At 56.7% G+C, this 15,517-nt stretch overlaps 4 protein-coding genes across 4 annotated transcripts; 2 read left to right on the forward strand and 2 right to left on the reverse strand.

Annotated features, from left to right (window-relative positions):
• Nucleotides 1-1,204: 1,204 nt before the first annotated feature.
• On the reverse strand, nt 1,205-1,427 carry GLRG_08369 (uncharacterized protein; the record flags this gene model as incomplete). Its single annotated transcript, XM_008099054.1, has 2 exons — nt 1,205-1,229; nt 1,288-1,427. 2 exons carry the CDS (start codon nt 1,425-1,427, stop codon nt 1,205-1,207), a joined length of 165 nt encoding a protein of 54 aa, XP_008097245.1.
• A 2,213-nt stretch (nt 1,428-3,640) lies between these two features.
• GLRG_08370 (carbamoyl-phosphate synthase) lies at nt 3,641-10,451 on the forward strand (the record flags this gene model as incomplete). Its single annotated transcript, XM_008099055.1, has 3 exons — nt 3,641-4,256; nt 4,309-10,337; nt 10,395-10,451. 3 exons carry the CDS (start codon nt 3,641-3,643, stop codon nt 10,449-10,451), a joined length of 6,702 nt encoding a protein of 2,233 aa, XP_008097246.1.
• A 1,029-nt stretch (nt 10,452-11,480) lies between these two features.
• On the forward strand, nt 11,481-12,502 carry GLRG_08371 (pyridoxamine 5'-phosphate oxidase; the record flags this gene model as incomplete). Its single annotated transcript, XM_008099056.1, has 2 exons — nt 11,481-11,520; nt 11,772-12,502. The coding sequence occupies 2 exons, from the start codon at nt 11,481-11,483 to the stop codon at nt 12,500-12,502; spliced, it is 771 nt and encodes a 256-aa protein (XP_008097247.1).
• A 729-nt stretch (nt 12,503-13,231) lies between these two features.
• On the reverse strand, nt 13,232-14,389 carry GLRG_08372 (uncharacterized protein; the record flags this gene model as incomplete). The annotated part of the gene is made up of 2 exons (XM_008099057.1): nt 13,232-14,010; nt 14,194-14,389. 2 exons carry the CDS (start codon nt 14,387-14,389, stop codon nt 13,232-13,234), a joined length of 975 nt encoding a protein of 324 aa, XP_008097248.1.
• Nucleotides 14,390-15,517: the final 1,128 nt, after the last annotated feature.

Below are 15,517 nucleotides of genomic sequence, written 5' to 3' on the forward strand. Positions count from 1 at the left end.
AGTGGGCAGCTTGGAGACTTTTGGACCTACCTAGGAGGCCGGCCTCTAAAAAGTGGTTCGGTCCAGTGTCTTGCGCAATGCGCCGCCAACTAACGTGCTGTCAGTGGCCCGCCCGCTGCAGGCCAGCGAGCGCGCTCGGCCTGGAAACTCTTGTCAACCCCTCGCACCGTAACTGGGGCCAGTGCTCGTGCGAAATGACACAGTAAAAAAAGGCCCGGGGGAGCTCCACGCTTGCGTTGACATTGTTGGCTACCCTGGATGCCGATCCATCCTCTATCTACCTAGGCTGTGCGGCTAGACCATCGTCGCCGTTGTCAGGGCTAGCTACTGGCTAGGACAACGGAGCACGTAACCCCCCCAAAGAGGATTAGCATCAGTCCAGCCACGACGCATATGTCGACATGGTTTTGCTTGGAAAAGAACAAACAAGACGGGCCAAGCGTGTGGGGGAGGAGAGACAGAGAGGCACGATGATAAAACCCCAATTAAGGTCTGTTCTGCTCTGCAGATGAATGAATACACGCACGTATGAATACCTACACATGATGACAGGCAGAGACGAGACTCCACGACGTCAGACGAAAAAGAACGGGCGAGACATGCATCCGCGCGTGACCCCCCCTTCACGAAGCGCGAGGGAGGAAACGAGTCGAGGACGGGTATGGTCAGATCACATCAAAAGAAGCCCGCATGCCTGCAGCGAGGCCATCGCAGGCAAGCGAGCAACAGTAGCAACACCACCCAACGGCTGGCCCCGGCAGCCTTTCCAGCCAATGCCACCGTTCTTAAGTATGGTTTCTAACATAATATGGCCAGCTGAGCAGTCTCCACAGTCGCACGTCGTCACTTGACATGGCGGCGATGCTGGCGAGGGCCCTTCTCATAGGTCCGTTATCTTGCCCCGCGTTCCTCGTGTCTACTAAGGTCTCCCCTCCCTCCTCTTGCCATGAATCGTGGTGATGCCTCACTCCGCACCATATATCCAGGACACCTGGCCGAGGATGTCTAGATACCTGCATAGTAGGGGAAACTTACGCAGTAGGGTTCCAGCAGTTCACGGGAGAAACAAGGCGAGTCGGTCAGCAGAGAACCGCCCCAAGACCAAACCCCCAGAGTCGCAGCAGCATGCCATCAGTAGGTGCAGAAGCTTGAGTTGGAACAAGACCGAGACTGTGGTGCGTATCCAACTTCCGACCCCCACACCTCACACCGACCCATTGGCCTCCGAGCTGCCCTGGTTGGTCAGTGAGAGCCGTCACCGCCCATTGGCATCCCACACACACTGACGCATTGGCACCTCTGTTCTTGGCCGGGTACGACGCTGGATTTGGGGGAACACGGCCGGGATTCTGGCCGGGGGATGTGTGGGTGTGGGTGGGTGGCCTCTGCGCCATCATTGCCCGCGCCTCCAGCTCCTCTCCAAACATGGCAAAGAGGGTTCCGGATGTAAACTACTACCTATGTACCTACTGTTCGTCACTAGCATTCGCCAGCCTTCAATGGGGGAAGGGAGGCAAGACTGTGAAGGACATTGCACCACGTTGGCGAGATCCTCCTGTGCATGTCCAACAAAAATAATGCACGAAAGAACAGCAGACGCCCGTCATGCATGCGTTACATTGCTAGACACCATGGTCATCGGCGATTTACGCAGTACGCCGATTCGGATCTGGATCTCAAATAAGCAGGGTATGGTGCAATGGCAGAGCCTGCGCACCAGCCCAAGATGGACATCGTGAAGTCTGTGTTCCATGGCGGCGCACCCGGCCACGGGAAAACTTGATGCTGGGCAACCGGGAAATTTCGCAGATTCCCGCCATCTCACAACCCTCACGAGTCAAGTCCTGCATTCCCTGTCGAGCCCCAATGAAGAAACCCGGCCCCCCTCCTCCCCCCAAAAATAAATGAAGAAAAAAAAAAAGAAAAAAAAAACTGCTCTTCCAAACCCGGTGAGCTGTCAAAGGTTCGCAAGGAGGCAACCCTGTAGTGTAGAAGAGGAAGGAAAGAAAAAAAAAACCCAGTGAGGGCTGGCAAGCTTCGAGACGCCGACTGCGATGATCGAGTGTCAGCTTCTCACCTAAGCTCCATCCTGCTTCACGTCATGTGGAATGTCAGCTTTCGTCACTTGACATAGGTTTTGACGACAACTGGGCGAACACCCTGGTTTTCATTCTTCATCATCTCGCCGAGATATCTCATTCCAGAAAAGGTTTCAAGATGTTCTGCAGCGTAGATGTGTGATAGGGGGTTTTGCTGTTGAAGTAGTACCGACCGAGCACATCTGTAGGAAAAAGTAAGCTCGATGGGCCGTCGTTGTCCATGTCCCTCGTGAAACAGATTGATGAGTGCAAAAGAAACAGGAATGAGACAAAGGGGGGAAAGTATGTATGACTTATACCTAGAGAGAACTACAAATCTACAAATTTGGCATGCCGCCAGTCAGGACGCAGAACATCAAGGAAAACCGGGTTGGTTTCCAACAAGTGAGAAATGTCATAGGGCAGACACTATCCGTACCTAGTCGATGGTGCAGCGCAGCATTCCGTTATCGATATTGACTTGGCCGCCGTTGCCCCGGCTTCTCATGCCCCGAGCTGGTAGCATTGCCCCACCAAGATTTTCTGCCCCTCCCCCCGGCATCGGCGATGGACAGGTGAAAATGCCATTACCGTGATCGGTGAGCTCAGGTCAGCTTCTCACTCTCACTCAGATATCATCATCAAAACTTGGTTTCCCGGGCTTGCACGTCACTACTTGGAAGAAAGAACGGCTTCCCCTTATGCTATCAAGAGGAGAGGATTTGGATAGTGCCCGTCTTTGGCTTTGCGTGCCCTAATACCACCAGGAATGTGTCAGGTTCAGAACCTTGCTACTCCAAGGTCAGAAGCATTGGCAACCCACTTTCCATTCCAGTCCAGATCGTGCCCGTGACTCGGCTATGGAAGCGATCGATTCGCAGCCGGTCCACTCGTCGCCGCCCATCGTGGCAGGCCAGCCGCCAACAGAAGAAGGAAAAAATTAGTTTCTCTGCAACAGATGTACTAGGCCTAAACCTTCTGGAAAGAATTTTCTGCAGGGACGGCACGAACAAAATTCTGACGCGGGGCTCCTGCATTCCCCCGCCTGTCACTTTCTGCCCCGCTATTTGACCTCACCGCCTGCCGTATCCATGAGGCATAAGCCATATCCCACAGTTGCAGATCTGTGACAACGAAGCCGGTTCCCCACTATCAAGGGATCTTGCTCGTATAATTGGTCAATCGAAATGGAAGAACAGTGGACGGCATGGAGGGGGACCAGGTGAATTTTTTTTAATTTTTTTCCCCCTCAGAGTAAGGTAAAAACTCCAAGGCCCTGCTGGTTTGCTCTTCCTCTCCTCCTTCTCTCTCTTTCCTCTCTTCTTCCTCCGACCATGGTTGTCTAGAATCACACATAACTTCCCGAAGATCTATCGTGGCAGATGATCGCTGGGAAGCTCCCGAACCACTCTACGAGACTCTTTTGACGAGCTCTCTGCTGCCACTTTTCTCTAGCGCCTCTCTTTCCCCCGTTGCTGCTACGTAACTCTCGTCGCCCTCTCCCACCCCCATCGAGAGTTTCTTCCTCGGTCGTTTGCCCCGCATCATTCTCACAAACGACAATGGCGCCCACCGTCTACCCCCCGGCTGCGGCCCGCATCGCCGGCTCCGATGACGAGGGCCTCATGGCCCTCGAGTTGCCGGATGGCACCGTTTACCAGGGTTACAGCTTCGGTGCTCAGAAGAGCATCGCCGGAGAACTTGTATTCCAGACCGGAATGGTGGGGTATCCCGAGTCGGTGACAGACCCCTCGTACCGCGGCCAAATCCTCGTCATTACCTTCCCTCTGGTCGGCAACTACGGTGTGCCCTCGCGGGAGACCGTCGACGAGCTCTTGGGTGACCTTCCGGCCCACTTCGAGTCTTCCCAGATCCACATCGCTGGTCTCGTCGCTCACTCGTACTCGGGCGAGGACTACTCCCACTTCTTGGCCGAGTCCTCTCTCGGCACCTGGCTCAAGGAGCAGGGCGTCCCTGCCATCTACGGCGTCGACACCAGAGCGCTTACCAAGCGTCTGAGATCCCAGGGTAGCACACTCGGCCGTCTGTTGCTGCAGAAGAAGAACCTCACCAACGGCACCGCCAACGGCCACGTCAGCGGTGTTGCTTCGTTCTCCCTTGACGACTTCCAGACAGTAGACTGGGTGAACCCCAATGAAAAGAACCTTGTGGCTGAGGGTGAGTCTTGCCGACGTTCCGTGGTCCGGTTTTCGCTCATCCTTTATTCTAGTGTCCATCAAGGCCCCCAAGCTGTACAAGCCTCCCTCGAGCGTCGCCGTAAAGAAGCACCCGTCCGGCAGGCCCATTCGTGTGCTGTGTCTGGATGTTGGTATGAAGTACAACCAGTTGAGATGCTTCCTGAAGCGTGGCGTTGAGGTCTTGGTCTGCCCCTGGGACCACGACCTTGTGAAGCAGGCCGGCGACGAGTATGACGGTCTCTTCCTCTCCAACGGCCCCGGTGACCCGGCCATGCTCGAGACCACCGTCAAGAACATCCAGGCTACAATGGACAAAACCAAGACCCCGGTCTTCGGTATCTGCTTGGGCCACCAGCTGCTCGCCCGCGCCTCGGGAGCCAAGACTGAGAAGATGAAGTTCGGCAACAGAGGTCACAACATTCCCTGCACAAGCATGATCTCCGGAAAGTGCCACATCACCTCCCAAAACCACGGCTTCGCCGTCGACTCCAAGTCCCTGACTGCCGACTGGAGGGAGCTTTTTGTGAACGCCAACGACGGCAGCAACGAGGGTATCGCCCACCTGTCCAAGCCCTATTTCAGTGTGCAGTTCCACCCAGAGAGCACACCTGGACCCCGCGACACCGAGTACCTCTTTGATGTCTTCATCAGCACCATCGAGAACTGCGCCGCCGACCCCAATATGCTCAACGCTCCCGTCAGCTTCCCCGGCGGCACCATCGAGGAGAACGAGCGTCTTCACCCCCGGGTCCACCCCCGCAAGGTGCTCATTCTGGGCAGTGGTGGTCTCAGCATTGGACAGGCTGGAGAGTTCGACTACTCCGGATCCCAGGCTATCAAGGCTCTGAAAGAAGAGGGCATCTACACCGTCCTTATCAACCCCAACATTGCAACCATCCAGACCTCAAAGGGTCTTGCCGACAAGGTTTACTTCCTCCCGGTCAACGCTGAGTTCGTCCGCAAGGTCATCCAGTACGAGAGACCCGACGCCATCTACGTCACGTTCGGTGGACAGACCGCTCTGCAGGTCGGTATCCAGCTGAAGGACGAGTTTGAGGAGCTCGGCGTCAAGGTCCTGGGTACCCCCATCGACACCATCATCACCACCGAAGACCGCGAGCTCTTCGCCCGCAGCATGGACTCCATCGGCGAAAAGTGTGCCAAGTCTGCCTCTGCCTGCAACGTTGACGAGGCCATGTCCTGCGTCAAGGACATTGGCTTTCCCGTCATTGTCAGAGCTGCCTACGCCCTGGGTGGTCTCGGCAGTGGTTTCGCCAACAACGAGGCCGAGCTGCTCGACCTCTGCAACAAGGCCTTTGCTGCCAGTCCTCAGGTGCTCATCGAGCGCAGTATGAAGGGCTGGAAGGAGATCGAGTACGAAGTCGTTCGTGATGCCCAAGATAACTGCATCACGGTGTGCAACATGGAGAACTTCGACCCTCTCGGTATCCATACTGGTGATTCCATCGTCGTTGCTCCCTCTCAGACTTTGTCAGACGAAGACTACAACATGCTTCGTACTACGGCCGTTAACGTCATCCGCCACTTGGGAGTTGTCGGAGAGTGTAACATTCAGTATGCCCTCAACCCCTTCTCCAGGGAGTACTGCATCATCGAGGTCAACGCTAGATTGTCGAGATCCTCTGCCCTTGCTTCCAAGGCGACTGGATATCCCTTGGCGTTCATCGCTGCCAAGCTCGGTCTCGGCATCCCCCTCAAGGACATTGCCAACAGCGTTACCAAGTCGACTTGCGCCTGCTTCGAGCCCTCGCTCGATTACGTCGTCGTCAAGATGCCCCGTTGGGACTTGAAGAAGTTCACACGTGTTTCCACCCAGCTGGGCTCTTCCATGAAGAGTGTCGGTGAGGTCATGAGCATCGGCAGAAGCTTCGAAGAAGCTATCCAGAAGGCGATCCGTGCTATTGACTTCCACAACCTTGGATTTAACGAGACCAAGGCTTTGATGTCCGTCGACGACGAACTCCAAACGCCCTCCGACCAGCGTCTGTTCGCCATCGCCAACGCCATGCACGCTGGCTACACCGTCGATAAGATTTGGGAGCTCACCAAGATTGACAAGTGGTTCCTCAACAAGCTCAAGGGCCTGAGCGACTTCGCCAAGACCATGTCTAACTACACCACCAGCGACATCTCCAGGTCTCCTGAAATCCTCCTGCAGGCCAAGAGACTCGGTTTCTCTGACCGTCAGCTCGCCAAGTTCTGGAGCTCCAACGAGATCGCCGTCCGTACCCTGAGACAGGAGGCCAACATCATGCCGTTCGTCAAGCAGATCGACACAGTCGCTGCCGAGTTCCCCGCCCACACCAACTACTTGTACCTTACCTACAACGCCACTGAGAGCGACGTCTCCTTCGATGATCATGGCATCATGGTGTTGGGCTCCGGTGTCTACCGCATCGGTTCCTCCGTTGAGTTCGACTGGTGCTCCGTTCGCGCCATTCGCACCCTTCGCCAGGATGGCTTTAAGACCATCATGGTGAATTACAACCCGGAGACCGTAAGCACTGACTACGACGAGGCCGACAAGCTCTACTTTGAGGTTATCAGCCTCGAGAGCATCCTGGATATCTACCAGTTGGAGAACGCTGCCGGCGTCCTCGGTGCTATGGGTGGACAGACGCCTAACAACATCGCACTGCCGCTGCACCGCGCCGGCATCAAGATTCTCGGTACCTCTCCTGAGATGATTGACAATGCCGAAAACCGTTACAAGTTCTCCCGTATGCTGGACACCATTGGTGTCGACCAGCCTACCTGGAAGGAGCTGACCAGCTTCGAGGAGGCGAAGAAGTTCTGCACGGCTGTGTCTTACCCTGTCCTGGTTCGGCCTTCGTACGTCCTGTCGGGTGCTGCGATGAACACCGTCTACTCCGAGCAGGATCTCGAGAACTACCTCGACCAGGCCGCCGAGGTCTCGCGCGAGCATCCCGTCGTCATCACCAAGTACATTGAGAACGCCAAGGAGATCGAGATGGACGCCGTTGCCAAGGACGGTGTTGTCATTGGCCACTTCATTTCCGAGCACGTTGAGAACGCTGGTGTCCACTCCGGTGACGCCACCCTCATCCTGCCTCCCCAGGACTTGGAGCCCGAAACCATTGCCAGAATTGAGGAGGCGACTCGCAAGATTGGCGCTGCCCTGAACGTCACTGGCCCCTTTAACATCCAGTTCATTGCCAAGGACAACGACATTAAGGTCATCGAGTGCAACGTTCGTGCCTCTCGATCCTTCCCCTTCGTCTCCAAGGTCATGGGTGTCGATATGATCGAGATGGCCACCAAGGCCATCACCGGCCGGCCGTTCGAGGCCTATCCCCCTACCACCATCGCTCCCAACTGTGTCGGTGTCAAGGTTCCCCAGTTCAGTTTCTCTCGTCTCTCCGGCGCTGACCCCGTCCTGGGTGTCGAGATGGCCTCCACTGGAGAGGTTGCTTGCTTCGGTGTTGACAAGTATGAGGCCTACCTCAAGGCTTTGATGTCTACCGGCTTCAAGATTCCCAAGGCCAACATCCTTCTGTCCATCGGTTCCTACAAGGACAAGAAAGAGATGTTGCCCGCCATCGACAAGCTCGCCCGTCTCGGATACAAGCTGTTCGCCACTGCGGGCACCGCTGACTTCCTCCAGGAGCACAACATCCCCGTTCAGTACCTCGAGGTCCTCGCCAACGAGCAGGAGGATCAGCGCTCCGAGTTCTCCCTGACGCAGCACTTGGCCAAGAACATGATTGATCTCTACATCAACTTGCCTTCCAACAACAAGTACCGTCGTCCTGCCAACTATATGAGCAAGGGTTACCAGACCAGACGTATGGCAGTTGACTACCAGATCCCTCTGGTCACTAACGTCAAAAACGCCAAGATCCTCGTCGAGGCCATCGCCCGTCACTTCGGCCTCGAAGTTGGCAGTCGCGACTTCCAAACCAGCCACCGCACCATCTCTCTGCCAGGCCTGATCAACGTTGCTACCTTCGTTCCCGGCATTGCCACCGCTGGCAGCAAAGATCTCCAGGCCGTGACCAAGGCTTCAATCTCTGCCGGCTTCAGCATGGTCCGCATCATGCCCGTCGGTGTCACCGGCTCCATCACGGACGCCATCACCTTGAAGATCGCCCAGCAGAGCAGCAAGCAGGGCGGATATTGCGACTACAACTTCTCCGTCACCGCCACCTCTGATAACGCTGACCAAATCAGCCATGTCACTGGTGAGGTTGGGTCTCTGTTCATTCCCTTCAACCACCTGTCCGGCAACATCAGCAAGGTTGCTGCTGTGACCGCCCACTTCGACAAGTGGCCCACGCACAAGCCCATCGTCACTGATGCCAAACTCACGGACCTGGCCTCCATCCTGCTCCTGGCCAGCCTGCACAACCGGAAGATCCACGTTACCTCCGTCTCCACCAAGGATGACATCAAGCTCATTGCCCTCAGCAAGGCCAAGGGCTTGAAAGTGACCTGTGACGTGTCCGTCTTCTCGCTCTACCTCTCCCAGAACGACTTCCCCGACTGTGCTCTCCTCCCCACGGAGGCCGACCAGGCCGCCCTCTGGGCTCACCTCAGCACGATCGACGTCTTCTCCATCGGCAGCTTACCGTACCAGCTCGCCAGTTCTCTGGGCAAGGACGCGGATCCGTACGTTGGCATCGCCGACGCGCTGCCCCTTCTGCTCACTTCCGTGACTGAAGGCAAGTTGACCGTCGACGACATCAAGACCCGTCTCTACGACAACCCCAAGGACATCTTCGAGCTGCACGAGCAGGTGGGAACCAGCGTCGAGGTGGAGATCGACCGTCCCTACGCCGTCCACAACACCAACGGCTGGTCTCCCTTCGCCGGTCGTACCATGCGTGGTTCCGTCCAGCGTGTGACCTTCCAGGACCAGACGGTCTGCCTGGACGGCGAGCTGCTGCCCCTGCCGGCTTTGGGCAAGGACATGTCGACCCACGGCGCCCTGCCCATGTCCCCAGCCATCAAACCCCAGATGCAGTCTCTCACGCACCCCGACAGCCCTCGCGACCGTCGTACCTCGCTGTTCAACGCCACCAGGCCCTCGAAGCTCCGGTCCGCTGACGGCTTCTTGCCCAACAAGAGCATGAGCGGTTTCGAGGATCTTGGCCTCCCCGCCCCGCTGCACCCGGTTGTTGGCTCCAAGCTACAGGATCTGCTGTCGCAGCCTTCGTCCTGGAAGCACCACAGCGTGCTTTCGGTCAGCCAGTACACTCGTGCTGATCTGCACCACCTCTTCACTGTCGCCCAGCAGATGCGTCTCGGCGTTCAGCGCGAGGGTGTCTTGAACGTGCTCCGCGGCCGTGTCCTCTGCACCCTCTTCTACGAGCCGTCCACTCGCACCTCGGCCTCTTTCGACGCCGCCATGCAGAGACTCGGTGGCCGCACCGTGGCCATTGCCACCTCTCACTCTTCTGTTCAGAAGGGTGAGAGCCTCCAGGACACTCTCCGCACCCTCGGCTGCTACGGTGACGCCGTTGTCCTCCGCCATCCCGACGAGCACAGCGTCGACATTGCCAAGAGATACGCTCCCGTCCCCGTCATCAACGGCGGCAACGGCAGCAAGGAGCACCCGACTCAAGCCTTCCTGGATCTCTTCACTATCCGCGAAGAGCTCGGAACCGTCCAGGGCCTCACCATCACCTTCGTCGGTGACCTGCTTTACGGCCGCACCGTCCACTCGTTGATCTACCTGCTCCGCGATTACGGCGTGCAGGTTCAGCTTGTCGCTCCCAAGGCTCTTGCCCTGCCTGCCGAAGTGCGCAATTTCCTGGTCGAGTCTGGCCAGCTCCTGTGCGAATCTGAGGAACTTACTCCTGAGATCCTCGGCCGCAGCGACGTGCTTTACTGCACTCGCGTCCAAAAGGAGAGATTCCCGTCGGTGGAAGAGTATGAGAAGGTCAAGAACTCTTACCGCATCGACAACCGTACGCTCAAGTCGGCCAAGAGGGACATGTGCATTCTGCACCCTCTGCCCAGGAACGAGGAGATTGCCCCCGAGGTTGACACCGACCAGCGCGCGGCCTACTTTAGACAGGTAAGTTCTCTGACACCCCCAACTGGGCGTGAACAGACTGGCTAACAGGTTACACAGATGAGATATGGTCTGTACTGCCGCATGGCGTTGCTTGCGTTGGTTATGGCGCCATAGAGCGTGATTTCACTTTTTTATTTTTCCTAATGTGTATGGGAAACCAAGATACGAGAAAAGCAGACATCACAAAAAAGTTTGGAGCCTCAAGACTGGGTGGCTTTGGTGTTCCTGGTTTGCGATGCTTTTCTGGATTCGGGATTATAGTATAGACTTAAAAAGTAGGAAGCAACTATTCCTCAAATCTGGCGTTTAATGACGCCTTCAGACGTCATGGCTCGCGCCATCACGCGGTGTTGAGAGGGTTATATCTGGGATTATTTAGGTTTACATGTTTTGGCAGTGCGTCTCGTACGTTACGTGCGTTTGTTACGTACGCTGCGTATGTTGCGTATCTGGATGACGTTTACGATATGATACCCCCCGTCGTATGTACGGAATGAAATATGTTTTGTTTGGTCTGTTGCGTTGGTTCCGTTATGTGTTTGCGTATATGTGTGTTGTGTGTTTATATGTTTTGTTTTCTGCGTGGTGTGTAGTCAGCAAGTGGCCGTAGGTGGGTTGGTAGGTCCGATCGGAGGCCCCTCCGCCGGCCTGGCCCCTTCCCCCTTGCTTGCGCCGCAGGTGGGCGGCTCCGCATCTGAAATCCATCCGAAATCCCCTGCATGGAACATTCTGCTCTTGGAATGTGCCATGTGGGGTCCGACGTCTTCCATTCGAGTCTTTGTGCCCCTCATTTTCCCCCCCAAAAGCATCAGAAGAGTGGTGGGATCATGACATAAACACTTCCTCGTATTGGAGTCACCTCATTTGTTTTCCCTCGCCCTTTTTTGTCACCTTGCTGCAACCACGAAGGAACAGCCCGCGAGACATCCACACCAATTGCTCGGCTACCCACACATTGTAGAGTGTCGCGACTACTTGTTATTTTTGGTATCTTGCTACCAATCAGACAGGCAAGAGGGCGGGGTTTCGGGCTAACTGTGAGCTGGCAGATACGGCGGCCCCGCGCAAGGATAGCCTGGAGCTCTGTGTGAAGCAAGTCATATGAGGCCCGGCCTGGCCCACCGATTATCGCGATCGCTCAAGATGGCTCTTCACCCGCCTCCTGAGAGCGACAAGCTCATTTGTAAGTCCAGCATCCTTGGCTACTACTCTCGCTACGGGAGGGCAGATGAGTGTGGGTGGGCGGCGGGAAGTATCGAGTGGGTGAGGGCGTGTGTGACAGCTTGAGTGAGAGAGGGAGAGACATCAAGGATGTAATAATCATTACCGCCTGATGCTCATGCTCGCACACCCACTCATTACTTACCTCCGTCCAAAACCACCTCCGCCGCTCACCACGCAACACCCCCTCCTTGAACTAACCCGATCAACCAGTCGCCCCCGCCGGCTCGGCGCAGAACACCCGCGCAGACCAGTTCACCCTCTCGACCCTCTCGCGCGCCTCCCTGCACCCGTCGTCGCCGGTGCCACAGTTTCACGCGTGGTTCACGGCGGCGCAGGAGTCCCACGCGGTGGCGCACCCGGAGACGTGCACGCTCTCGACGGCGTCGCTGCCGTCGGGCCGCGTGTCGGCGCGCATGGTGTACCTCAAGGAGCTCGACGCGCGCGGCGGTTTCGTCGTGTACACTAACCTGGGCACCTCGCGCAAGGCGGCGGACCTGGCGACCAACCCGCACGCGAGCCTGACGTTCTGGTGGGAAGCGCTGCAGCGGCAGGTGCGCGTCGAAGGCGTTGCGGCCCGGCTGAGCCCCGAGGCGAGCCAGGCCTACTTCGACACGCGCGTCCGGGGCAGCCGGCTGGGCGCGTGGGCGAGCCGACAGAGCCAGGTGCTGGAACCCCGGCCCGACGCCGAGGGCGAAGACGGCGGGCCGGACGACGGGCGGGCGCAGCTCGAGGGGTGGGTCCGCGAGGTCGAGGAGCGATTCCGCGGCGAGGACAAGATCCCCGTGCCCGAGTTCTGGGGCGGGCTGCGCATCGTGCCGGACAGGGTCGAGTTCTGGCAAGGCCGGGAGAACCGGCTGCACGACCGGTTCGTGTACGACAAGGTCGAGGGCGGCGAGCACGGGGAGGAGGAAAAGTGGACTGTCAACAGGCTGAGCCCTTGAGCTGCCATGCCCGACGTTTTTACCCGACAGGCATCTCTCTCTCTCTCTGTTGGGTTCTAGGACATCCGCATCGCGTATATCCAATCAAAAGTTAGACCCTCAACCGCCTCACCAAGTCCTCTCGGGGGGCCGCAGCTTCAACCCAGACTACGAAAAGGAAAGAAGAAAACCGACAATTAACATCACTGAGGCAGCTCAACCCCGACTGAAACAATGTTTGACGTGCGAAACTCAACGCTGTCTTTCTTCAGAGACTACATTACCAAATAGGGTATGTTAAAATAAAGCGAAAAGCCACAATTCCCAATGCCCCAATCCAGTGAGGAACCCGCCTTGTCCTTGTACGCCGGCCTCCCCACCCACCCCCAGTCCATCCAAGAGAAGATAAAGATTACAAAGATGCATATCCATCAAGCCTCGTCGAGGCCGAGGTGTTGGTATCCTAAAACGACAAGAAACTTGAGGCCATTCCAGAGTGAGGAAGAGAAAGAAAGAGAAAAAAGAGTCGATGCCGCCTCCACCTCCCCATCAATACAAGCAGGTGGTGGGGTGGATGCCTCATGCAGATGTGTACCGTTAAACCGTTTCTCGTCACCCGCGCTCCTCGTGGAGTCCCTCCCATGAGGGGCATGCATATCAAACGTTGGTGGAAACCAAACAAAAACGCTCGCTCGCTTGCTGAGATTTCCTTTTGCCTTTTTCTTCGTTTTTTTTTCTTTCGCCACTCCTTCACTTAACGTTAAGCTCCTCGCCAGCGGGAGGCAGGACCATGTCGTTGGCAGCAAAGGTCGGGGGCGTGTAGTCGCCGTCAAAGGGCGCGTTCTCGAGGGCGGCGCGCACCTCGTCGCCAAACGAGCCAGCCTCGGACTTGGGCGTGTCGAGGGGCGTGAGCTGGAGGCCCAGGCCGACGACGGCGGTGCCGAAGGTCATGCTCTTGCTCTTGCTGTGTCCCGCCTCGTGGGGCTGGACGGGCCGGGACGAGTTATAATGGCGGGCGGCCAGCTGCATATCAACCATGGTGTCGGCGATCAGTTCCTCGTCGTCGACCAGGGGCTTGATGCGGTAGTTGAGGTTCTCGCAGATGCAGCGCTCCGTTACGTTGACCTGTTTGCACGACCAGATGTCCTTGCCCCAGTTGGCGCAGTAGGATTGGGTCGATTCGTGGCAGTCGTCGGTGAACTTGGCAGCAATGACGAGGGCGGCGAGAATGATGAGCTCGGGTTGGACCGAGTCGATGTGCATCTGCTGCTGGCGGCGGCGGTCGAGGAGAGGACTGTGGCCGAGGGTGTGACGTTTGTTGGCGGGAAGGGCATTCTCGACAAGCAGGGGGCACTGAAGACGCCAGCTCAGGGCAAATTTGGAGTTGAGAGAGTCGAGGATGCACGCGGCCAAGGCAATGGTCTCGAGCGGCAAGCCGGTCCGGCCAAGCATGGCCTGCACGAGGGGTACCGAGGGGGTTGTGAGGGAAGCTGACGTGGGAATGAGGTTGACGAGGTGGATGGCGGGGCCTGCAAGCACGCAGACATATTAGCATTACACTGCATATGGTATATTGCATTGCATCGAAGCGACTCTGGAGCAGCTGTCTTCCCCTTCTTCCCCCGCCTATGGCATCAAGTGCGCCAATGGGTGGGTGGTGAGATGTTCTTCCGTCTCGCTCGTCGCGTAATCATTGTGTATTGTGTACGTACCGAGAAACCTCTCGTGTAGGACCTCTCCGTCTTCCAAGGTCATTTTCGGACTCTGGTGGGCGGAAGAGTTTCTGGAAGAAGGTGGCGGGGTAGGAAGGTTGGAGAGGGGACGGTAAGTGAAGAATGCGTCCTCGGCTCCGTACTCGTCATCCGAGTAGTCGGGGTGGTTCTGGAGTTGTCTCGCCATGTTGCCCATCTTGAGGTAGGTGATTCTGAAGTTGTCTCTGGTCCTTGTCTGGCACGCGGCAGTAGAGCAGAGGGGCAGGTGTGGGCGGAATGCGATTATATGTTCGTGGATCGGAGCAGTCGTGGGCGGTGAAGGTCGTAAGAGCCAACTCTTCCTGTCCTCGGTCCTGAGCAGTAGGGGGTGCTGCTCATATTCGTATGGAGTGTTTATTGCGGGTGTGACTGGCGGCAATCAGCTCGAGGTGAAGGGAAGGTATCACGCAAGGCGAGTTGGAGAAGTGAGTGAGGAGGGCAAGGGCAGAGAAGGGGAGGTCGGGGTGGTATATGTATGTAGTGGGTTTCGAGATGGGAATTGCAAGGTGTGGAGGAAGCCAACGTAGGTAGTAAACTAGGTAGGTACACTAAGAAGTACACAACCAACTACCTACATAGTACCTACCTGGTTACCTTGGTGCCTTGGACACAGTCAAAAGGAGTCAAAAGGGGGTTCGAGGATGGAGAAACAGCAAAGTAAGGCTGAGCCCCGAGTCGGGCTGGGCTGGCTGGGAAAAGAAACGAGTCGCAAAGAGCGGGAAGCTGCGAGCTACCTAGGTACCTAAGCTAGGTATCCGTAAGGTAGGACATAGTACAAAGGGGTACGTACCTCATGCCTAAATCTTGTCTTCCGTGAGCTGGGTGGATTCCCGGTTTTGGGAGGGAAGTTGGGCGGTGGGCGATGCACTCAAGTGGGCTGAGGCCTGGGAAGGTCTGGGACGTGGACGGAACCTGACGGCACTGCGCTGGTGGAGGATCCCTCCCCATTCGAAATGGTCCGTGTTGACGCGATATGCACAGCAATGCAGCAGCATGTTGTGTTGTTCCGGGGGGGTGAGGATGAGGAGAGCCCAAGCCCAAAGCCCCCAAAGCGTTCCTTCCTCCCTACTCTCCCAGAACAAGAACGACCCACCGACATGTATCCGCCAAGTACCCAGGTATCTACCTACCTTCCTACCTGACTTCCCAATTCCATATCTTGAAAAAAAAAAAAAATCCTCAACTCTCTCTCTTTCTTTCTTTCTTCTTCTCTCATATCAGACAGACCTTTATGTCATTGCCGCCAACCGATCCTTCAGGTTTGGTCCCTCTGTACCTTGGCGTA

The sequence above is a fragment of the Colletotrichum graminicola genome (genome assembly GCF_000149035.1).
Source record: "Colletotrichum graminicola M1.001 genomic scaffold supercont1.38, whole genome shotgun sequence".
Taxonomy (NCBI): Eukaryota; Fungi; Ascomycota; class Sordariomycetes; order Glomerellales; family Glomerellaceae; genus Colletotrichum; species Colletotrichum graminicola.